Source organism: Malania oleifera, chromosome 7 (genome assembly GCF_029873635.1).
Source record: "Malania oleifera isolate guangnan ecotype guangnan chromosome 7, ASM2987363v1, whole genome shotgun sequence".
Lineage (NCBI taxonomy): Eukaryota > Viridiplantae > Streptophyta > Magnoliopsida > Santalales > Ximeniaceae > Malania > Malania oleifera.
The window spans coordinates 105,400,828-105,425,930 of NC_080423.1; the positions used below are offsets into that span (position 1 = coordinate 105,400,828).

Genomic DNA, 25,103 nt, shown 5'->3' on the forward strand with positions numbered 1-25,103 from the left:
ATTAAAGGCAACTCACAATTTTAATAAATCTAATATATTTTAACTTAACTTATTTAGTTGGCAAACTGTTAAACTGACTTACTCAATTTAGTAAATAAGTTTGAAGATAGTACCATTATTGAATAAATAGCATCTATGAATAGTTAGATTTTTTTTCAACTTTATTTCCCATTATTTTTTGTTTGGGTATCATTTAACAACAAAAATGTCAAAACTTTTACAATAATCAATTCGTTAGCCGCGGTTGCTTTTGCCTTGCCGCCCTTTATTTATTTGTTATTTATTATTATACTTAGATGGAACGCACTCAAAACGCCACATTCCCTCGCCTGCGGAAACCCCTCATTCACTCGGCTGCGAAAACGAAACCAAACGAAATTCCCGCTTCTACCACAGAACAGCCGCCGTGGCGCCACTGCTGCCGCAGGCGAAGAGCTCTTTTATCGCTCCGTGACAAGCTCTCTCGTCGCTCTTCGTAGCGCCACTGCCGCCACAGGCGAAACCTCTCTTACTCTTGTCTCGCTCGACAATCCCTAGGTGCGTCCCATCTTCCCTCTGTCTCTCTCTCTCTCTCTCTCACACACACACACACACACCCACCTACATTCATCTTCTTTGGTTCGACCTTCCCTATCGAAGATCTCTCATTGGATGATTTGAGCACGATCTCTCTAATTCGTCCGCGTAAAATGTTGGACTAACGAAGCGTAATAACACTAAATAGTTAAATCCAAGTCCTCTTCCTATAGTTCTAGGTTCCAGTTTCTGGTTTGAATTAGTCATGAAATCTTCTTATAGGCGAACCTGCTCTTGAAGTGGGTTTTCTGCTTTGTATGGGTGGAATCTTGAGACCTGAGGATTCTCTATATTAATTTCTCTAGGAGGTTTCTTGGCACTAAGTTTTCATTTGGTTATAAACCGTTTAGATGTTGCATAGAGATTCCACTAGTCTTAAATCGACCTCTTGGATGGTGTAAATGTGGGTTCTTGTATGTGAATGGGAGCAGATGGTAAATTAGAAGCTTTGGTTAGTGTATCGAGCATGAAGCTCTTTGCCAGGTGTATAGGCAGCTCAATCAAGAGCTCCAAAGATGCAGGAGAATTATGAATGAGCTCCATGTGTGGTCATTAATTTGAGAGGATGAACATCTTCAAACAAGAAGTAAAATATCTATTTCCAAAACACGCTACAAGTCGAAAGGATTTGGTTGAAATTTGCCTATTGAATTCTAACTATTCAGTAATACTTGATATTTTTAGTATATAGCATTGTTATTAAAATTGCAACCTGGATTGTAGAATCGTACGATTCTATGATCCAGATTTGTCCAAACGTTCCAAGTCACAAGAAAAATCGGAATCAAGTAGAATTGAGGTAGAATCGTAAAAGAATAGGTAGAATTGTAGAATTGTACGGATCCTACTTTGTTACCTGGATTGTTTTTCTTTTACCCCCTTTTTGGGCTTAAATAATATAGCCCAATACATGTTTTTATTTGTCCAAAGGCCCCAAAAGGTTTATGTCTGGTCCAAAGACTTCAAAAACTGGGGCAAAATAGCTCTCAGCCTCCCATTAATCAACAGATTCAATAGAAACTGCACTTGACTTCCCTGGAGTTTGACGCCTGACCTCTGTCCTATACTCATTGAAGTTTAGCAACCCAGTACCTGAATTTCTCTTTCGTTTGAAAACCAGAGAGCCCTCCATCTGATGACTGGTGTTCGATCAGCAGCAGCCAGCAGTCTTGCTGTTTGTTCAGCAGTTCTTTAGTGTTCGACAACCAGAGTTCTTGGTGCTGGACAAGAACTCAGCCTATTGTCCTCTTCCTTTTTTGGTGTTCGACAAGAACACCTCCGTCCTCTTCAACACAGAGTTTCTTGTTGTTTGATCAGCAGCAGCAAAGAAAGGAGCCTAGCCAGCAGGCCTAGCAGAGCTTCAAAACAGATCTGCTTCTCGAAAAGAATCAACAGTGGGCACTATTTTCCTACTAATTTTCTTTCTTTTCTTGCTCTTCCTCTTCTTCTTCTTCTTCTTCTTCATCTTCTTCTTTTTATTGTTTGAACTCATTATTGTATTTTTAACTTCTTATACTCACTAAGTTACTAATCAAGTTTTTAGCATTAAGACTTATCATAAAGTTCCACACATAATTTTTTAATATTTATTTTACATTGATAGTAGAATCTTACGATTCTCGATCTGATTCTATGATTCAATCCTGCAGCCCCCTCCAAAGATCCCACTTAGAATCCCAATTGTAACAACTTTGGTGTGCACTTTTCTGCCTTATCAAACACCTAGGTCTGCTGCACCACGTGGCACCATTCTTGTTCAAAAGGGGCAGAAAACGATATACAATATATGCTATCCTGCTAAAATTCGACAATCATATGACATTGTTGAACAGTATGAATTTTTCCTTTTACACAATTTACCAAAGGCACTTTCCCACCAGCAGCTATCAACTTAATGTTTTAGAATAATATAGGCCATCAACTACTAAACTGAAAGAATGATTGTTATACAAAAAGCTGGCGGTAAGGCACTGTGATCAGGTGTAACTCTAATTGGTATGGCTCGTCCTCGATCCTAATGACAAGAAAAGCGCAATGATTAACACATAAAGCAGTTTATCCAGAACCTTAAAAAGTTAACATGCTGGAGGAGTGGAAGTGTGTTTTGTTAGGGGTAAGTACAAAGCAAAGAAGGGTCAGTGGGAGAGCTAGTAAATCTTAAGTGCTTGGTGAATAATGATAAAAAGGGATTGAGAAGGGGTTATCTTTGTTAATTGCTCTTCTTGCTTATTTTTTTTTAATTGTTTTTTTCTTTTTTCTTTTTTATGTTTTATTTTTTGGCAGATTTCTTGTCCCCTTCCATTGTAACTTCTCTTTCTCAATCTAATACACTTTCTTTTATTATCTAAAAAAAAAAGCATGCATAACATGCAATTATCTAAAAACCCTAAAACGAAATCACCCTATGGGCAAGTAAGGGTGTAGGGGTTGGGAAGCAAATTTAAGCATCTTAAATCAAGATTTTAGGGACTTTACATCAGGAGAATAACTCTAAAAATGGAAATTTTAGACTTTTCAACTATTATGCTTCGGCATCCAAATGTCCCAGTCTTGATTGCTTGAGATGCCTAAAAAGCTTTTAAGGACGTACAGGATCTACTTCTAAGCAGACAACCATTTTAGTATCTCAATGTTGCTGTGGTAGGCAGAAGCAGTGGAGAAGAAGGCTTCATGATGTTGTAGGCATAGAGACTGCTGGCAGCAGCAGGGATTTGAGTTCTTACCAGGATTCCCAAAATACAATAACAACAACAACAATCCTTAAGTCCCCAATAGGTGGGGTCGACTACATGAATTCTTTTTCGCCAATTCACTCGATCGAGAGCGTTTTCCTTTATTAGATTAAGGGTTATTAAATCTTCGTCACTACCCTGCTTGAAGTTGTTTTGGGCCTACCCCTCCTATCCTTTCTTATGTCAGAAACAATAGCTAACTCACTCCTCCCTACAGGTGCTCTACTAAGTCTGCATTTCAAATTCCCAAACCATCTATGCCGCCCTTTCCTTGTCTTGTTTTAAATCAGTGCTATGCTTAGATTATTGTGTATATGCCCGTTTCGTTCTTTATCTTTTAATGTTAAACCACTCATCCCCCTTAACATTCGCATTTCATCAACTTTTACTTTTTGTACATGTTGTTCTTAGTTGTCCAACATTCTGAACCCTGAAGTATAGCCGGCTTTATAACCGTCTTATAAAATTTTCCTTTTAATTTTAAGGGTATTCTATGATCACACAACACACCTGATGCACTCTTCAATTTTACCAAAGTTGTTTTAATCCTATGTACTACATCTTCATCAATTTCCTCATCAACTTGCATAATAGATCCAAGATATCTAAATCTACTAGGATTCCCAAAATGTCGTCTTTAATGTTACTATTAGAAATTCTATGTGGCAGACATCTTGTATTCCTTGAGAATATTGGGCCCCAGAACATTTGTAGTCAACGTTTGTATTTTCCTTAGGCAATCTTGGAAGATGAGGGTATTGTCATTACAAGTTGAGGGTATTGTGGTAATATTATTGAAACAACATTAGAATAGCCATGCCAAACTTTGCAATCCCATATTCACAAGAATCCTGATAGTGAATGGAATAAAAATATTTGCGTGAGGTAGTAATCTCATTCCCTGGAATAAGATACCCACGAAGTCCAAATAGGGCATTTAAGATAATTTAAGTCAAAATCCCTGACGAGCTCAAACTCACTCTCTAACTCCATTTGACTGTCTATGCCTTGTTTGGTATGCAAGAATGGAATGGAATAGGAATTGGATGGACTGGAGAATGGAATGCCCATTCCCGTTCCATTTTTTGGTTGCTAACACTGAATTACACTAGAATGGAATGACCATTTCCATTCTCATTCGCATTCCCATGTTTAGTGTGTATAATGGTGGGATAAAATGATTTCTAATTTTTAGAAAAGTACCTTCAAATTTTCAAATTAACAAATACATTCTAGAGAAATTATTTTATACGCAAATACAAATCAAAGTAGAATGGATTATTGGAATGAATATCTCATTCATATATGCAGATAAATCTATTTCATGAATTTTCCTGCATACTGGATGCCCGGGTTGATTAATACATTTGTGCAATAGAAACTCGAACGTTAGGGCAGCAAAAACTCAAGCACAGTGCACGGATGAGCCTGTGCAGTAGTGCTGAAGTAGGCAGCACACAGTACATTCTATGCAGTGTAATATTACCATAATCTGATGATTTTAAGGTCTTTCACTACACTAGCTACTCTCTAACTATTCGTATATGCAGATTAACATCACCTAGGGATAACTGGTTTGATCATTGGGTATCTGTGTTTGATCATGGACATTTATTTTGGAGGTCCTGAGTTCAAATATTGGGAAGAAAAGGGTTGATGTTCGGGCTGGGGAATAGGCTAACTCTTGCGTATAGTGCAAGCCAGTGGGCCTCCATGTTTATCCAGAGAAAAAATATTATTCCAATAATTACACGGAGACACTTGAATAATTGGTGTCAATGAAGTTAAGCATGAAGAAGAAGAAGAAGAAAAATAAGAAGAAGAGAGAGAGGGGGGACCATGATGCTCATGTTCAAGCTTCTCTCTCTGCCTACCCTCTCGGTGATGTCACTGCTCATGGCCATGATTTTCAATGGCGGATGTGTCTTCATCAGAAAATAGTCCTGATTGGTGACAAGTCTTTCGATCTGGAGAAGATTGAGTGAGTCAATTTTGTTTCCTAGTTGGAGTGAAATCCTCTAGTGAATCAATGGATTAGGGTCTTGTTAATGGCTGCTTGGTGGTTTTTTGAGAGACCGTCTTAAGCTTTTTTTTGTGTTTGGAGCGATTTTCTCCGTTGAATAGATCTGGAAAATTCTGGTGTTGGATAGAACATGGATTGACAAGAAGTGTGCAGTTCTTCAGGTTAGGGTGGAGTTTGAAGGGGAAAGGGAAGTCCATCTTCATTCTTAAGGGTTGAATGTTTTTAGTGGGGAGATATTGCTTAGGGTTGAAATCTTTTGCAGACTCTGAGAAGCATAGGGGCATGTGCAGCAGTTGCTGTCGGATGTGAAGAAAGGTTTTAGGTGGGGTGAAGAGTGTTGTTTGGCCATCACCCTCCGAGAATGGTGGCCAATGTTTCGACTATGATGGCATGATGCTGTTTCAAGGAGGACATCTTGTTCTCCCTTCGCTGTACTTTCTGCTTCTGCTGTTAATATAATTCTTTTTCTTATAAAAAAAATGATGCAGTTTTGGGGTGAGAATTAGGTGGTGGGGGTGAAAGAGAGTCTGTTGTTAGAGTTTCTACGAGTTATAGCATCGGGGGAAGATGACTCAGGTGGGTCTGGGCTTGGATCAAGGATCTATTGGAGTGGGCCAGGTGCTCTCTCCTTTACATTCTATTTGGGTGAATTATTGAATGGGTTTTATTTAATCGAGGCCTATTAAGTGCAGGGAACTAGCAATGCATAGCAGGGTTACCCTAAGGTCCCATAGAATTGTTTCTCAGTCAAGGTCAATTCTTGTTTGTGTAGTGGGTGGCCCATCCATAGAAAACTTCGATTAGAGAAATATAAAATCCCAGGCCCAGAAATAGGGCTTTAAGACAGATCAAGCGTTTTTCATGTTCTGTTGATAGTGATTGCAATCCAGTTTGGAAGCAATATTCATCTTTTCAGGAATTTAGGATATTATGAATCATGATATCTCTATCATTTCTTGTCAGTTCATAATACCTCTATTTCTTCTTTTTTGACTCATGACAGCTCTAGAGTTTATTGGGATTTATATCTTAGAAGAGGTCTAAATGTTAGGGAGTTGGAGGAGCTTGCTTTTTTGCGCCGTGTGTTCGGGGGAGGCCAGGTTTCTAATAGGAGGGATGCTAGGGAGTAGGTTCTGGGGTGAATTCTCCTGTATGCCCTTTTTTGTTTACCTTATCTTGTCTATTGTGCCTTTTATCCATCATCATTCTGTTTGGGAGTCAAAGTTTCCTCCTAAGATCAAAGATTTTGTTTGGCTGGTGGCTCTTAATAGAGTAAACACTAACAATGTGTTGCAGAGTAGGAGGCCTTTTAAGGCAGTCAAAAACAGTACCTCATATATTTCTGCACCATCCATTTTCTTAGGGTATGTGGAGTAGGCTGTTTGAAGATGGTGGATGAATTTTTGATTGTTTCTTTTATTGGGATTGGGAAGAGGGATGCTGCTGCAGCTTTGTGGAAGTGTGTGTGCTCTTTGCAGTTATGTGGGGGATCTGGATGGAGCTAAATTCACGAATTTTTAATGGGAAGAAGCTGTCTTCAAATGTGCTCTGGGATAGGATTCAATACTTGTCATCTCTTTGGGCGTTAGTGCAGGTTGCTCCCTGGATTTTGAGGATGTCTAAATGGAATGGGAAGGCTTTGTTGTTTTGTTGTAGTCTTTATTTATCCTCATTATTGAATATTCTTCTTTCTAATTGATGAAGTTTTTTTTTTAGAAATTTATAAATATTTTTAATTTTTGTAATCAATTTTTTAAAAGGCGAAGGTGCAATGTGAGGTATTTTAACTCTTAAGAGGCGAGATGTAAGCCTTAAGGCGTTGAGGCATAAGTATTTTGAAAATTCTATTCTTAGATAAAAATATGTAAATAAATTACGAATATTTTAAAAAATATTCTTAATTATTTGTATTAAGAAAATTACAAATAAAACATAATTAAATATAATTTGTGAACTTGAATTAGCCATTTAAAAATGGTAACATTCATTAACCCTATGTTTGGAGAGACTTTAGATTTGGATTTGTATCAGATTTGGATAAGATTTAATATAAAATTTTATTGAAATTTGTCCAAATTCATCCAAATCCAAATCCAAGGTCCGAAATCCATGCTCCCAAGCGCAGCGCAAATAAATCATGCCAAGAGATAGCTCTAATGCTACAAAGTTCAAATTATTTTCAGATGCAAGATGTAACTCTCAATTATTTTAGAAAGGTGTTCAAGAGTTTCAAAAATCAACTTATTTATGATATTCCTATCATATAAACATGTAGTTAAATTTTTCTTGTCAAATCTAACTTGAGATTCACACACCCAAAATGCGTAAGCCTTAACTTAGAAGGCACAAAAGGCGTGCCTTTTGTACAGTGTGTAAGCTTGTGTAATGTGCAGGCCTTTTTGGGATTTGATATTTTAGACTAAGCCTTAAGTCATTTTAGGCATGCCTCGTTTTGAGGCTTTTAGGATTTGGTGTTTTAAATTGAGCCTCAAGGCGTTTTATGCATACGTTATCTTGAAGTGAGCCTTGATTGAGCCTTTTAGAACATTATTTTCTATTATATATATATATATTTTTTTAAAAATGAAAATTTTTAGTTATTTATTTTGGGAAAACATAGGGATTTTAGGACTTTATTTAAATGAGTAAGATCATATTGAAGCTGTCTTTTGGAGTTGGCTGCACTGGGTATTTGAATTGTACAGTTTTTACCTTGTGGTGCATTTGCATCATTTCATGAGATGAATCATTTGACCACCCTGCTCTAGTCATATTGTTTGAGAGATGCCTGTCTTTTTGAACCTGCACAAGAGCATGGATTTTGAGATTTGTTGTTTTGTATGAGATTTTCCTTGTTCAAGTCAGGGCCATTAATGGTGTGGCTCTTCAATATGTAGTGGTTTGTAATGTTTCTAGATTCATATTAGTTCTTATATTTTGTGCAATTTTTTTTGATAATTAGTTAGCCATTTAAAAATGTTAATCTGAATTCATGAAGTAAATTATGTTAGGAGACGGCTATAACATTACAAGATTCGAATTATTTTCAAGATCTAAGATGTAACTCTCAATTATTTTGGAGAGGTTGAGGTTCATGATGTCAAAAATCAACTTATATTATGATATTGCTTTCATATATACATGTAGGTAAAATTTTCCAGTCAAATTTGACTTGAAATTCACACACCCAAAATGTATAAGCCTCGACTTAAAACTTATAAGGCACCAAAGGTGTGCCTTTTGTACAATGCTAAGCCTCAATGTGTAATGGGTAAACTTTTTTGGGATTTGATTTTAGACTTAAACCTCAAGGCATTTTAGGCATCCCTCAACTTGAGGCAAGCCTTAAGGTGAGCCTCAATTGTGCCTTTTAAAACATTATCTTCTATACAAAATATTTTATTTCCAGTTATTTATTTTGGAAAACATAGATTTTAGGACTTTATATTGGTGTGATCACTTTGAAGTTGAATTTTGGATTTGGAAAACATTGGGTATTTGAATTGTAGGGTTTTTAGTCTTTTTACCATGTCGTGTGCCTGCATCGTTTCATTGTACAAATTTATTGACTACCACACTTTGGTCATATTGTTTAAGAGGTTTCTATCTTTTTGAACCTGCACACAAGCATGGATTTTGAGATTTGTTGTTCTATATGAGATTTTCCTTGTTCAAGTCAGGGCTAGCAATTGTGTGGCTCTACTATAGATAGTGGTTTTTAATATTTCCAAATTCATAATGAGTTCTTATTTTTTGGATAAATTTTCTAATAACTACTTTTTCCCCAATCACAATAAGTGTATATCAAGGATCTGCTTGGACCCCTTATGTTTTACACTAGTGATGGATGAACTTACTAGGAGAATCCTAAATAAAGTTCCATGGTGTATGTTGTTTGTAGATGATATTTTCTTGATTGATGAAAATAGGAGTGTTGTAGAGTCTAAGTTAGGATCATGGAGAGAAGCTTTAGAATCTAGAGGTTCTAGGATAAGTAGAGAAATAAGATAGAATATAATTTTATTCATAGTAGGACAAATATTGAAGAAATTATTGAACATGATGAACAAGAAACCAAAAGCACTAGTAGGTTTCTATAGCTTGGATCTGTTATGCAAGCTGAAGGAGAAGTTGAAGAAGATGTGATACATGGAGATAAAGTAGGTTGGGTAAAATGGAGAAGTGCTTTAGGCATGTTGTGTGATTGTAGAATACGCTTAAAATTGTAAAAGGAAAGTTTTATGGGATGGTTGAAGACTGCTATACTATATGGATTTGAATGTTTGATAACCAAGAAATAACATATGCAAAAAGTAGAAGTTGTTGAAATGAGAATGTTAAGGTGGATGAGTGATATAATGTTAAAAGATAAATTAAGGAACAAATATATTTGTGGTAACTAGGCATAGCTCCTGTAGTACATAAGATAAGGGTAGGATGACTTAGATTGTTTGGGCATCTAGAACATAGTCCAAATAGTGCATTGATGAGGAGGAGTGAGCAAATTACTGTTAGGGGCAGTAGAAGGGGTAGGATTAGACCTAAAATAACGTGGAATGAGATAATGAGTGAGGATTTAAGAGCCCTGAAATTGGCAAAGGAAATTTTCTATCGTGTAAATTGGTAGAAAAGGATTTATATGTATTTGACCCTACCTAGTGAGACTTAATGCTTGGTTTGTTATCGATGTTATTGTTAGCCATTTTTTTTAGGATAATAAATCAAATCTATTGAAAAGAAAACATAATTAAAATGAAATGAGGACAAGAAATCCCCCAAGAAAAAAGCACCAAAAAGGTAACAAATTACATCAGAGCCGCCTTCCAATCCCTTCCAATATCGGACAGCAAAATTACCCCCAAAACCCCACAAGAATGAGCCCAAAAAGAAGCAATTCTGGAGAAGTCTTCTGATCTTTATAAACTCTAGCATTCTCCAACCCAAGCGACCACAAGATTGTAAAAAAAGTAGTCCCAAAATATCCTTTCTCTGGCCCTCCCGAAACCCCAAAAACTTCACCTATTAGTTGTTAGCCAGTTAAAAATGCTAACTTGTATTCAATGGTCTGTTTGGGAACCTGAATTTGAGAAGATGTATTTGAATTTGGGAAGTTCAAATGTGATACCCTGTTTGGGATCGCACTTGGAAGGGTGTATTTGAATTTGAGTGAAATTTAGGGTGAGTTTCACTCCCCAAAATTTGTGTATTTCAAATTCATTATTTACCCATGTATTTGAGTCCCCAATTTCCAATCCCTTTCCCTTCTCCCCCTCCCTCAAAGCTCCCTTAAGCTGATCCCCCCTCCACCCTCAAAGCTCCAGCGCTGATCTCTCCTCCTCCCTTGAAGCTCCAGAGCTGCTCACCCCGCCTCCCTTAGAGCTGCTCTCTCCCCTCCTTCGAAGCTCCATCCTGGAGTTGCTCTCTCCCTCCCTCAAATCTCTAACCCAAAATTTGATAAATCTGATCCATGGACTGGTATGATTGTGTGTGTGTGTGTGTGTTTTTTTTTATTTTTTAATTCTGCATTTTTTCTTCTAATACATGTAATTTCTGTATTGCCAAGAATTGTTTATGAAAAGCCACTTTAATGTAAATGGATAAGGATGAAAAATTGGAAATGAATATCTGGGACCGAGTCCAGGTCATCTGTTCAAATACAGAACAAAAATAGAGGTTAGGTTGAATGAAGAATGATATTAGAAGAAGTAAGCAGTGTTGGATGAACAGTGAAGCCATTTTTTTTCCCTTCAAAAGACAAAGAGGGGGGGGGGGGGGGGGATGCAAAAATGGACAAAATGTTGAAGCTAGAAATGCCAAAGTCTTCATCTTCTGTTAATCCCTAATTAAAGTAGTCCTCAAGTTGAGAGAGTAACTGATTTTGGAGGAGGCAGTGCCTCTGAAATGGAGGATGAAGAAGCTCTAGAAATCTTAAGGCTGATATTTTGCAGGTATCGTGGTAAAGAAAGCAAAAAAAAAAAAACATTGTTATTTTTTTCTTATGCACACACTCCCTTTTTCTTACTAATTGAAGTATTGATTTTCTTTTTGAGATAAGTCGCTTCACGAAGTATTTGATTAAATTCTGTTAGTAGGCTGCTCTAAGTTTGTTTTCTAGTCTTTAAGAAAAATTTCATGAATTTTCTGTGATGAAGAATTAGGTGAAGTGCTGTATTTCGTAAACATTGCCATATAACTTATATCTTTCAATTGCTCCATGTTTACGAGGTAACATGCTCTTTTTTTATTTCTTTTTTTTAATTGTTTATTGTTTTGTTTTGGTGCTTGTTTTGCTTTCTTCTAGTTAGGCTTCAAAATTCTTGATTGGGTGGGTAGCTTCTATATGTTTGTAGAGAATGTGTTTGTGAAAATGTTACTTGATCAGATTGGGGGTTAGAAAGCTTCTGTATGTTTGTAGAGGATGTGTTTGTTAAAATATTTCTTTGAATGAATTAGATATTTTGTATATAAAGTGGGTACTTAAGTTAGATATCATTGTAGTTATCTCTGCCAGCGTGTGGCTAGATACCCTTACTATAGTAGAGCGGGGGATTCCACGGATCCAAGGATTTTCCACTTTGCCTGGCAGCATTCAAGGAGCAGGAAACCACTGTTACCTAGTCCTGCTCCATCTAGTTTAACTTCCATAAGATATGCCATAATCATAATAATATTTCTTCTGATAATCACATTTTGATTTATGGCTGGAAAGAATATGAATAGTGATTTTATATGCTAATTGGATAATAACATTTTCTTTTTGCATATCAATTATTTGACAAAATAAATACATTGTGATTAATAAATTTAAAAGTTGGAGGTAGTAAGTTCTTATGGTGACGCATTTATCGCCCAAGAAACAGTCATGCATTTCCACATACATGTTTGGAAATTCTTTTTTGAGTTTCTACTTTCTTTTTCCCTGTTCTTTTGAAACATTAATACATTAGTTGACAAAGTGGTTTCAATCTCATTTGTAGCAATATCTTGAGGGACAAGGTCCTTGACCTTTTAAGTTTTGCTAGAATTGGAGGGTTTTACAATGGTATTGAAGTGTAGAAATATCTTTGGTCTTTGTTTAATTGAGTTCTTGTTTAGGTAAACGCAAAAGCAACTTAATGTATTGGTAAAAAATTGAAAATTGAGATCGTATTTTGGTACACTTGTGCACAGTTCAAGTCATTTGTGTCAGTATTTGCTTTATCATTCCTACTTAATTACTCTTATATTTACTATTCTTATAGCTGCTGTAACTATATGTATATCTTCACACTTCCATTTTTGCATGGATGTTAATTTTAAACTTGATATTTTTTATTTTTGGTAAAAATCAACTATTTGGAGTTGATGGTAATTTAGCTACCTCAGTTAGGGAGTATATTAACATGACCCAAAGAAATTTATAAAATTATACTGAGAGATGATTATTTTTAAGACTTTACTAGAATTGGAATTTTTCTTTAGTGTCGTAAAACCATTTGATCTTTGACTTTCTAATAAATCATAATATGACCCCTGTATTTTTGTTACTTTCATGAAATATGTATAAATCTCTCTCTCTCTCTCTCTCACACACACACACACACACACACATAGAATTTAATTTGATATCTTGATTTTTAATATCTTGGTTGAGATCCACACACTAAAGATGTGTAAGCCTAAACTTAGAAGGCGCAAAAGGCTTGCCTTTTGTACAGTGTGTAAGCCTCAATGTGTAATGCAGTGACCTTTTTGGGATTTGGTAGTTTAGACCTGAATTCATACGTGTTATTCCATAGGTTTTAGTGTAATTGAGAGCCTCAAGGCATTTTAGGCATGCCTCATTTTTGGGATTTGGTATTTTGGACTGAACTAGAGGCTTTTTAGGCATATGCCTTGTCTTGAGGTAAGCCTCAAGGTGAGCCTTTGAGTCTCTTAAGATTCTGTTTTCTGTAAAAAGATGTATTTTATTTCCAGTTATTTATTTTGGAAAACACAAATTTTAGGACTATGTATAGATGGGTGTGTTCACTTGAAGTTGACTTTTGGAGTTGGAAGCATTGGGTGTTTTAATTGTCGTGTGGTGTGTCTGCATCATTTCACTGTACATATCTATTGACTACATTGTTTGGGGGGTTTTTGTCTTTTTGAACCTGCACGAGAGCATGAATTTGGGGATTTGTTGTTTTGTTTGAGATTTTTTTTGCTCAAGTCAGGGCTAGTATTTGTGTGGGTCTTCAATGAATAGTGGTCTATGTATTTCCATATTCATAATTAGTTTTTATTTCTCGTACAAATTTTCTAGTAATTAGTTGTTATTTTTTGTACAAAATTTACCATTTTCAACTGCATTCATAGAGATGCAATGGAAGATTAATCATAATTGAATGTGTAAATTTGCCTCATGTATAGTCATAAATGAGGCAGAAATACTTTTATGCATCCTTGTTTTGTTTGGGTATTTGACTGGTTAGTGCAAGGCAGTGCATACTTCACATTGATTTGTTTTATGTTTGTATACCTAATTCTTTCATGATGGCATTCTGACATTGTCTGGGTGCATCAGTTCTGGCCTTGGATTTGTATAGATTTGGACAAAACGCAATACAAAGTTGTATTGAGGTTTGTTGAATTCTAGACTGCCATTTCCAGGGCTCAAAACTCCACACTCCAAGACACAATTTGATTATAAATTTGGTTAATTTGTCATTCGTCAACTAATTGTGCAAGTTCTTAAGTTGTTATCTGGATAGATTATTACGATGATTTTCTGTTAATACAAAGTGTGCTGTGCATGTTTTACTTAGGATATTGGCATCTTCTGTGAATTGGGGTACTAGTTGACTTCATTTTTTCCCGGAATAGGATATGGCATACTCTGAACCTGTAGGCACTGAAAGGGATCCAATGCAACTAAATATTGCTTTGAGGAAACCTCGGATTCTACTTGCTGCTAGCGGAAGTGTTGCTGCTATGAAGTTTGGACATCTATGCCATTGTTTTTCTGAATGGGCTGAAGTTAAAGCTGTAGCCACGAGGGCGGCTTTACATTTCATTGATAGAACATCACTCCCTAAGGATGTAATACTTTACACTGATGAGGATGAATGGTCCAGTTGGTCAAAAATAGGTGATGGTGTGCTGCACATCGAGCTTCGTAGGTGGGCTGATATCATGGTTATTGCCCCATTGTCAGCAAACACACTTGCCAAGGTGATACATGTGTTATTTTGTGAAGTTTCTGCCTGACTAGCGTACTTGTTTTATCTTTGACTACAGGAAAGTAGAGTTGGCATTGCATGACGGCATGTTTTTTTGTTCCTATTTAAATAAATTTAGATTTGGGGGTTGATTTGCACATACCCTAACATCACTTATAAATTAAAACTCCCCTCAAGAGTTTTTGAACCCAGGCCTCTTCTATTTGGGGCCCACAGATATCAGACTATTTAGGACACTACACTGCACTTGAATAGTTACATAACCTATGGTTTGGGAATTTATACTGTGGCCTGCATTTGCTTCTCAGAGAGTAAAGGAATGGAAAATGCTTATATGCTTCTTTTTATGGCTTTTTCATTCGCTCATTCGTGGAGAATCGATGGAGCAGTTGTGCTACTGCAATTAAGCCCCTGGTCCTCTGGATATGCTGTGATAGAAAAACTTGGTCATTTCTGGAGTGTAAAACCATGACAGGCTGATAAAAAAGTTATATATTTTCCAGAGATCCTGAAAACACTGTATTTTCAAATTAGCATAGGAAAAGCAATTAAAATACTCTTATGTTACAAATATGAACACTTTGTTTCTGTTGCTTTTTTTTTTTGGGATAGAGAGCAATATTTTGTTTTGTTTTTTGTTTTGCTTTTATGTTTTTATTTTTATTTTTTTTTTCCATACAAAGCAAATGCAGGCCACAGCACAATTTATTTATTTTGGATAATAAAAGAAGAATTCATTAAGAGAATATGAATATACATCTAGGAGAATAAGACATCTCCTTAACAAAGTCTGGAAAATCTAGATAAAAAACACAAAGGAGCAACCTACAGGATAAAGAACAGGAGAAAAAAACCGTCACAAACTAACACTCCAACACACACCACCAATCACGCTGAATATCTAAAATTCTCACCCCCTTAAAATTCCCTTGCCCCACACACCAAAGGGAAGCCAAATAATGTATCTTTTCTCAAACCAGCACCTGAATGAACTTCTTCCCTAGAAAAATGCGTGCATTATGCAACATCCACAACCCCCAAAAAGCTGCAAGAAAAGCACATTTCCGAAGTGTTGCTCTTTCCTTTTTCCTGCCAAATCCAGCAAAAGTCGCTGCCAAAACATCCTGCACTGTCTTAGAACTTACCCAACATTTGCCTAAAATACCAAATAGCCTATTCCAAACACTCCAAGCATAGTCAGAATGAATGAACAAATGCGACGGTGATTCTGAATAATTAAAGTAGAGAACAGATGTCTGGTGATGTAGCCTTCAAAGGTCTCCTAACCTGCAACAAGTTATTTGTATTAATTCTATCCAGTGCAACCAATCAGATGAAAGCATTAATTTAAAGAGGACTTTGGCCTTCCAAATGGAACTATAGAGCAGAAAATAAAATTTTGACCTATTAAAAAGATCACAAAAAGATTTGCACGAATAAAACCCCGAAGAATCCAAAGACCAAGACCACATATCCTCCTAAAATGAAAAATGACAGTTATTCAACAAGACTAGCAAAGAGGATAGTTCTCCCATTTCCCTATCATTTAACGATTTGTGGAAGTGGAATCACAAGAAGGCAAGGACCAGTTGAATCAACAACAAAAGAAGAAATGAACTCATTCTGCCCCGAGCTTAGGCAAAAAAGGCGGACAAAACTACCTTCCCCGAACAAGGATCTTTCCAAAACTGGATATGGATTATACAACTATTTGACTACTATTGTTGTAAATAGTGTGATGCAATGTCTGGGCCCCACAGAAGAAAAAAAATGCTAGGAGGAAAAGACCCATTCTTTATTATATTGTCATTACAAATTAAAAATTCATGGCTTTTGGTCCCAGGATTTCCCCTGAATTGAATAAATTTGCTAGCCCATTCCAAGTTTGGAAGTAGTTTTGTATAGCCATAGATATTTTGTTGTAATTTTACGTGAAAAAGATAAAAACTTTCTTCTGTTTGTCATTGTCCAACCGTCTGATCTTTTTTTTTTTGTTGATCTTGGAACACTCAGTGATTAATGATCTGAAAGAAAAACTGGGACTCTTGAAGTTTTCCATGAATTAGTGTTGTTATGCATGATCCTGTTAGAAGTCCTGTGTTTTGTCTTGGCGGATATCTGTGCTCTGATCCAGATATCATGTAATTTGATCATCAGACTGTTTCTAGGAGAGCCAAACTTTTAGTTGACTTGATTCTGTATATTGAGAATAACTAGGTTAGCTTTTTGAATAAGTATGACCAATGAGCTTGTAAATCTTTGCTGGGTGACTAATCATGGGATTGGTCATATAGGCGCCTCCTTTTTCAAACTGGAGGTAAAATTGTGTAGGGATGTTGAGCAGGAATTCTTTTCTGTGGGCACATGCATGCATGCATGTCGAAGTAATTCACAGTAAGAGATTTTGGAAGAATCCCGTAATCTTTGAAATGATTTCAAAACCATCTTGCCAACTTGTCCCAATTTGTTCATTTTACGTTTCAATCTTCTCTTGATTTTTTTTTCCTTTTGGGTTCATATAAAAAATTTTCTTACTGAATTCTTGTCTCTTTGTAGGTTGCTGGGGGATTGTGTGATAACTTGCTTACATGCATTGTGCGAGCATGGGACTATAGTAAGCCACTGTTCATTGCTCCGGCCATGAACACATTCATGTGGACCAATCCTTTCACTGAAAGGCATCTTATTACCGTTGATGAGCTCGGGATATCGCTAATCCCACCAGTTTCAAAGAGGCTGGCTTGTGGAGACTATGGGAATGGTGCAATGGCCGAACCTTCTCTTATTTACTCGACTGTAAGGCTCTTCTTGGAGTCTCGGGCCCAACCTAGCGGTAGTAATGTTCGTTAATTCAAACAGCTGCCAGCCATTGGGTGTGTTTAGCAGAATCATTCGGCTTTGTTTAGTTTTTTAGGTTCCTAAGTGGGTGTTGGACATGTTTTTTCAGGTGTTATTTGGTGGTTCAGGTGTTATTGGTTGGTTTTCTTTTGTATCTTCTGGGCGTTTTAAGGCTTTCTCTGGGGGGGTGTGTTTGTCACCTCGGGCTGTATAATTCCTAGTAATGAAACTCAACTGAATATATGCATACATTCATTCATAAATATATGTAAATAATTTGGAAAATAAAGACATGATGAGAATGCATGCAAACAGGAAGAAAACAGAAAGGAGACATCAAAATGGATTAAAGATGGGCAAGAAATCACAAAGATACTGTTTGAGAACATGAAATTTAAGTTCTATATTTGCTTGAATTAGAAAGAAATTTAGTATAATTTTACACTATATTGTCTTTAAATTTAAAACTCAAATTCTATACTCCCGATAAGAATATTTGGAGAAAAACATACATAGAAAAAGGAAATACAGTGAAGCTCTAGAAAGGTAAAGCAAAAAACACAAGCAACAATTTGGATTGAAATGTGTTGAAGTAATAAACGAGTTGATGCAAAAAAGGTAGAAGAAAATAAGCCGAATATGAGCCACATGCATTCTCTGCCAGCACCATGGCTACACCTTAAACCTCAACAAAAAGACCTTGCTCTCTCCCCCTACTACCTATTCTCTCTTTTTCCCCACATATAATATACTCTTCTTACACTCACTATTCATGCTAAAGATTTTAGAAGGCACCTCTTGCTATAAAGTGATCCTTAATTTTTATCCATCCTATTTAGAAAACATTCACTCTTAGTTCATTTCAATTCCATCAATGCACACAAGAAATAAATTAATTTAGCAATTTTTCATTTAATTTCTCGGGAAGTCATTTTCTCTTACCAAAGCTATTTATAACTAAATGTCGTGGAATACAATGTTTTGTATTAAACAATTTAGATGAGAGATTCATAACTATCAATAGAAAAATGAACCGTGATAGAGAAAATTTAATATAAAAAGTTAGCCCAATTGTACATGTAATAAGAAAAGAATAGACATCCCCATGATGAAATCTAGGAATAGTTATTTATTATCTATTTCTAATTAAAATGTTTCATATTGTCATTTACTTTATAGTAACAATATAATTTCTTGCATAACTAATTGTAACTAACCTAGTAAAACTAATCTATTTTCGGGAATAGGCATTTCGCAAACCAGACATAATCTTAATATTTAATAGGAGAGAACATATCATAATTTGACCGATACAAGAACAATAATGAATTTAATTTATTTTGAATGGTTTGTAAGGGAATTCTACCTTCTTTAATTATTTTGACACTTGTAATTTCTTAATATGCAATGCAATTTGACTATATTATTTGGATGCATTTACGTTTGATGGACAAAAATAATAGGGGCAATTTTTAGTTTTGAAGAGTAGGGATGCCTGTGGGAATATAAGATACCCATGGTTGAGGATGAGAATGAGATTCTTATATGTTGGGAGGTTTCACTCCTACGTCTCCTCCTTAACATTTTCAAAAAATTTGAAGAATCTTGTGAACATAATCACACCAAAAGACATGTTTAATTCCAGAATTTTTTTTTTCTATTTTTAAAAATTTAGAATAATTATAAAATCTCATTTAGTTTTCTAACAATTCTATAGGAAATTTGGAAAACTTATTATTTTCTAAGTTTTCCATTTATAAATGTTGAAAAAATTTTAAGTAAGATGACTTTTTTTTTTTCCCCAAATTTTTAAAAAATTGAAAAAATATATATTTTTTTTCAAAACTAAGCTAATCCTAAGGGCTTGTTTGGAATTGTTACTGTTTTCTATTTTTTGTTTTTATACAGTGAAGAAATATATTATGAAAACATGTTTGTCTATGTTATCATTTTTTTTTTATTTCTATTGTCGATTTTCAGTTTTTTCACTTTTAGTTGTTTGCGAAAAAACTAAAAACCATATTTTATGATTTTTAGTTATTTTGACAACATATTGTCAGAAATTTTAATATCCAAATTTAGTTTTTTTTAATTAAATAAAAATATGGTAGTCATATGAATTTAAGCATAATTAAAATAAAAGCATACATAAATTTAAAAAAAATAATAAAGTCAATTATAAAATATTTTTAATATTTTTCAATTGTCATGTCCAATAAGACCTTTATTGTAAAGTAAAATTTAAGAGCATAATAGTTAAGTAAAATAATTATAATAATTCTTTAATATTATTTTATTTTAAAAAGTGTATTAGTATGCAATTTTTACTCATAATTTTATAATATTATTTGGATTAAATAAAAAATGAGCATTTTTAATTAAATTTTATTTTAATTTAATTTTATAAATATTAACCAAACAAGTTATTGTTTTTTGGTTTTTAATTTTTACTTTTGATTTTTTGTTTTTGCTTCTGGTTTCTATTTTCCTAATTTTTGATAGTGATACCAAGCGACCTCTAAAGTTTTGAATCTCCCAAATATGGATAAAAAATAAAAAAGTAAACTTATTTTAATTTTTTCTATGTGGTTTAGGAGCATTCGACGCCTATGCTTCTGTCCCTCCAAAGGTAATTCACTTATTTATTGAGAATTGCTTTCTATTTACAATTCTCATTTTATATTTCCCAATTCAAGTCAACTTCTTGGGGTTTTTTTTTTATAACGGATTTTGTTCAAGAAATAGAAAGAAAATTAAATAAGAAGAAAATTAATTTTCTTTCAAAGATTAAGAATGATTAGGCTTGACTAAGTTTTCATTACAGGCTTACAACATATATTTCGTGCAACTAAAATATTGTGCGGTCATAGTTATAACCTAATAACGTCCACATGTGCATTATTTTCTCTCACATCACTAATACAAAACAACTCATAATTATGAAAATAGTATTGCTAGGAATCTTCGTGGCATTAATGGTAATAAAGATCAAAATCTGGGTCCATACTGCCCCGATCCCACCTGTCTTTAACATCACTAATTCCAAATTCCAAGACGTTAGATTTGACGAGATGGGGTCGGAGGATATCGAACTATTTCATCAATATGCAAGTCAAAAGCCATAATTTAAGTCATTATAAAGTTTGTGTCTGCAAAATCGAGCCCTTCTTGTTCCTTGAAAATTACTTTTATGCCTCGACGAGAATGCAACGTGGAATCATAGCAATTACCCATCACAAGGGAGACTTTGAATATAAATTTAAAGTTCTCCAAGACACCAGGTGTACCTAAGGGTGTGACAAAGAGGGGAAACGTATATTGCCCGACTTCTTTCCATAGCCAAAGATTGTATTAAACGAGATGCTGCAAAATGGCAAACAATTTAATTCATAAGATTATAATGTTCAATTTATTTTTTGAGTTTCATTTTCAAACATTGATATATGGCTTAGAAAGAGCGGACAAATGGATATGCATGTGTCCTATTATGGTCTAAATCTTGAGAACTCAAAAGCAATGTATGGTAAAAAAGAAAATGTGTAGTTGAACCAATTCATGCAAAATTCGTTGTTTATAGTTAATTTACTATGTATTTACGTATTTAATGTTGAGAATTCAATTTGAAAGTTTATCCCACATTGGAAAAAAGTGAGTGGATAATGGATGCTTATATATATGGTTGGGCTCAAGACCCAATAGACTTAAGCTTTTAGGTCAACTTGGTGCTCACTCATGTGTATCAAGTATATCTATGGACTCCTCCGTAGCTAACAAATGATATCAGAGCCGACGGTTTATAAGTCTAGGTGAGGGAGTGTGTAATCGAGACCAATAGAGTCAAGACGTGAGAGGTAGGATTGGTTCGGAGGCCCACATGAAAAACAATCCGAGACACGTAAGGTGCGGTGGTATGACCCACTTGAGCGACTGTTGGAGAATTAGGCCCGTGAGGGAGAAGATGACTTCCGTTCAAGGGGGAGCAGTTGGAACTCACAAGTGACGGGGAGGTTGTTGAGAATTCCACTTGTGAGTTTGTTCCACGTTGAAAAAAGTGAGTGGATGATGAGTGCTTATATACATGGTTGGACGCAAGCCGTAATAGGCTTAAACTTTTGAATAAAGTTAGTATTTATGCAAGTGTATCAAACTTACCCATTGACTCCTCCGTTGCTAAACATTTAGTTGTTTAATTGATTATTAATTAATTTATGATCACTTGATGTATGCATGAGTTCAATCCTTCCATCTTCTGAAAGATACATGTGCAAAGTTGCAGGACTATTGAACAATTAATTATCACTCGAATCAATCTTATGCATGCATGCATGGCCATCACTTGAAACTTATGCATGTATGTGCATGCATGTAAATTAATAATTTTTTTCTTCATTGTATTTTTTTTTTTTTTGTAAAATATTGAATATTATTTGATAGTTTTGGTTACGAAATTTGTTTTGTGGTTCACCTACAGTATTGACTGCGCCGATGATTATTGACTTAAACATAATGTCAAATTAATTTCAAGCCCTAGCCTCCTTCTATATATACATCATGATGGTCCCAAGTTGAGGAATTAACCATGAAAGTCCAATGGAATTAGACGGAATATGATAGAATTTATTACTTGATTTTTTCTATTTCTTTTGTTTAAATTTTCATATAAGGTATCGTCCACTTTTACTTGTGGGTCTTACAATTTAATATTTGATTCAAAACCGATCACCTCAAGACATTTTTCTCGGATATACAATGAATAGAAAAACATGAAGAGTATTCAATAAAAAACTTTGGTTGTGAAGAACCTATATATGCTTGCTAAATTTGTTGAAACAAAAATTTCTCAAAGTAAAGACATAGAGAGAAGAAGAAATTGAGGTAACAACTTAAGAGATGTGAAAAGACGGTGTTGAAAATCAAGAGTTTGAGACAATCTCTTAAACGACTGCTTAGAAGACTTCTTAGATAACTCTTATCTCGGTGTTGAAAAGTCATCAATAGGTAAATGTCAGTAATACAATGAACTAGATCGTCTTCTACTCTAATAGACCATGAACTAGATCATAATCATTCTCAACGAGTCCATAAAAAGGGATCCTATTTTTTTCATCGGGTCCAGGTAAAGACCAAAGATCTTGAGCGATCAATCTAGTAGAACAACTCAAAAGATCAACAGATTAAAAAGTGAAACGTAATAGAGAAAATTTAATATAAAAATTAATGGAATTGCACATGTGAAATGAAATCATTTTGGTTCATCAAGGAGAAGTTTTGCTACTATGTTTTTATGTAGCATTATTACGGGGAAGTGTCTTGCATTTAACTACTTAAGCTTGTAGTTGTCCAAACACAAAAAAGAACTGATAAAATGGATGTGCTTTTACAAGTGGTTTATTTAATTTGGTCAATTTCTTGCAATCACATTCACATAAGAAATATAGAAATATATATATATCAACCAAAAAAGTGAGCCAAAAAAAAAAAAAGGGAACTAACTAAATTGTTTAGTTTGTAAACCCAATACTCTTTTTTTTATTAGATATTGAGTTTCGAGTCTTGGGCTTACAACTTTCTAAGTGAGACAAAATCATAATGTTTAATAGAAGAGCGGCGGAGGGCGTGCTCATTATCCCCATTATACCATAATTTGAACGATATAAGAGTAATAATGAATTTAATTTATTTTGAACATCTTGTGAGGGAATTCTGCCTTCTTTAATTGTTTCAATACTTGTAATTTCTTAAAACACATTGCTTTTCGACTATATTAGTAGGAACAAATTTTTATCTCGAAGAGTAGGATGCTAATAAAAACATTAGATATGGTTGAGCATGAGAATGAGATTCTTATATTTTTTGAGAATTCTTCAATCCTACATCTCGCAAAAGGAATGTGTTTTTGGTTGAGGCTTTCTTTCCCTTATTAGTAAAGGGGGGGCGGGATGTTTGCGGAGTCCGTGCCTTCCGTACCACCACAAGAATGTTCGTTCTTGGGTGGATCCTGCTCCTAAACATAAGGGATAGGGGGAAGGGGGCTGGTCTCGGCTTTAACATTTTCAAGAATTTTGGAGGATATTGTGAACACAAGCACACCAAAAGACATGTTTAATTTGGGAAAATAAAAATTTCTTATTTTTAAAAATTTTAAAAAGTAATAAAATGTCATCTAGTTAAGAATTTTATGGCAATGGTGGTGGTGGCCCTCCCATGTCCTCCATCAATGAGGTTGGCCCCCACCGTCCTCTGCCAAGAGGATTTGTCGCATTGTGTTGTAGAAGATAATATTGCCAGGCATGGCACTAATTATAGTAAAGATAAAAATTTTGGTACCTTGAGCTCACTTGTCTTTAACATCATCAATTCCAAAATCCAAGATGTTAGATTCAACGAGAAAGGTTAAAGGATATTAGATTATTTCATCGACATGCAACTCAAAAATCATAATTTGAGTCAGTATAAAGTTTGTGATAATTTACAAAATCAAGCCCTCCCTATTCCTTGAAAATTATGTTTTAAACCTACACAATGTGGAATCGCAACAATTGCTTGTTACAAGGGGAGACTTTGGAAATAAAGTTGAAATTCTTGAAGAAGTGAGGTGTACTTAACATGAAGGGTGTGACAAAGATAACAAAACATATATTACTCGATTTCTTTCCACATTGAAAGATCGTATTAAATGAGATGTTGTAAAATACTAAGCAATTTAATTGAGAAGATTATAATGTTCAATTTATTATTTGGTGTTCATTTTTAAACAATGGTATATGGTTTGGAGAGAGTAGAAAAATAGATATGCATGTGTCTTGCTATGGTCTAAATCTCAAGAACTCAGAAGCAACATATGATAACCAAGAATGTGTAGTTGAACCAATTCATACTTTGTTTATAGTTAATTATGGTTAATTATACCTCAATCACTTGAAGTATAATTTTTATTTTCGTTTTTAACTTCATTCTATTTTTGTAAAATATTAAGTGTTGACTTTTTGAATCCGATCCCTGTTTTTGATAATGATAAAACACATAATCTTATGTGTGTATTTAATATGTGAACATGTTTATAATTCATCACACACATAAGAGAATGGAAAATGAAAGCCAAGAAGGCATATACAACTTGGCTTATTCCATGGAAAAGTGAAGCGTAAAAGAAGAAGAAGACATATATCTATTTGTAATTGCATTTAGTATAAATTGTAACAATACATATCTTGCATGATATAATTAAAGCTCAAATGAACCATGTATTGATCTTAGGGGACCAACGTTTTCATGAAAAACCTTTTGCATAAATTGCTAAAACTTTTACAAAGGTTTTAAAAATGTTTTTGAAGTCCAAAAGTGGGTTGAAACTAAATTTCTCATTGTGCCGAGTCAACCGACCTTGGTTAAGCCCGAGTGCCCCAATCGACTAGCCTTAACACTTGGCCAAAATACTGATTTACATAGGCACTAGTCGACCAGCCCCTTCCAAGCCTTATTTTCCCTTGTTGACCGGCCATACAATATTGGCCTGAAATGTAAAGCCCAGCCGACCAACCTTTTAAACACACTAAACCCTAGTCGACCGGCCTTCAAAACCTAGTCGATCAAATCTTGGCGCCGACATGCCGGTTCTTGCGGATTTGAATTTTCGCCTTGAGCCAGTCGACCGAACCAAGTCCGAGTCGATCGAACCACTCGGGTTGATCTACTTTTTAAGCCGAAAATGGTAAAAAAAAAAATCAAATATAA

General features: G+C 34.9%; 1 protein-coding gene across 2 annotated transcripts; it reads left to right on the plus strand.

The window, feature by feature from the left end:
- The first annotated feature begins 287 nt into the window (after positions 1–287).
- Positions 288–17,658, plus strand: LOC131159496 (probable phosphopantothenoylcysteine decarboxylase). 2 transcript variants are annotated; one of them, XM_058114454.1, is made up of 3 exons: positions 288–537; positions 14,118–14,523; positions 17,088–17,658. In XM_058114454.1, the coding sequence occupies exons 2-3, from the start codon at positions 14,179–14,181 to the stop codon at positions 17,379–17,381; spliced, it is 639 nt and encodes a 212-aa protein (XP_057970437.1). In that variant the 5' UTR covers positions 288–537; positions 14,118–14,178; the 3' UTR covers positions 17,382–17,658. The 2 variants fall into 2 exon arrangements, with proteins under 2 accessions (XP_057970437.1, XP_057970436.1); XM_058114453.1 differs by having other exon boundaries at positions 14,176–14,523.
- The last annotated feature ends 7,445 nt before the right edge of the window (positions 17,659–25,103 follow it).

Coding starts and splice junctions, on each gene's coding strand:
- LOC131159496 (XM_058114454.1), top strand. CDS start 14,179: ATGGCATACTCTGAACCTGTAGGCACTGAAAGGGATCCAATGCAACTA. Junction 14,524..17,087: donor CAGCAAACACACTTGCCAAG/GTGATACATGTG, acceptor GTCTCTTTGTAG/GTTGCTGGGGGATTGTGTGA.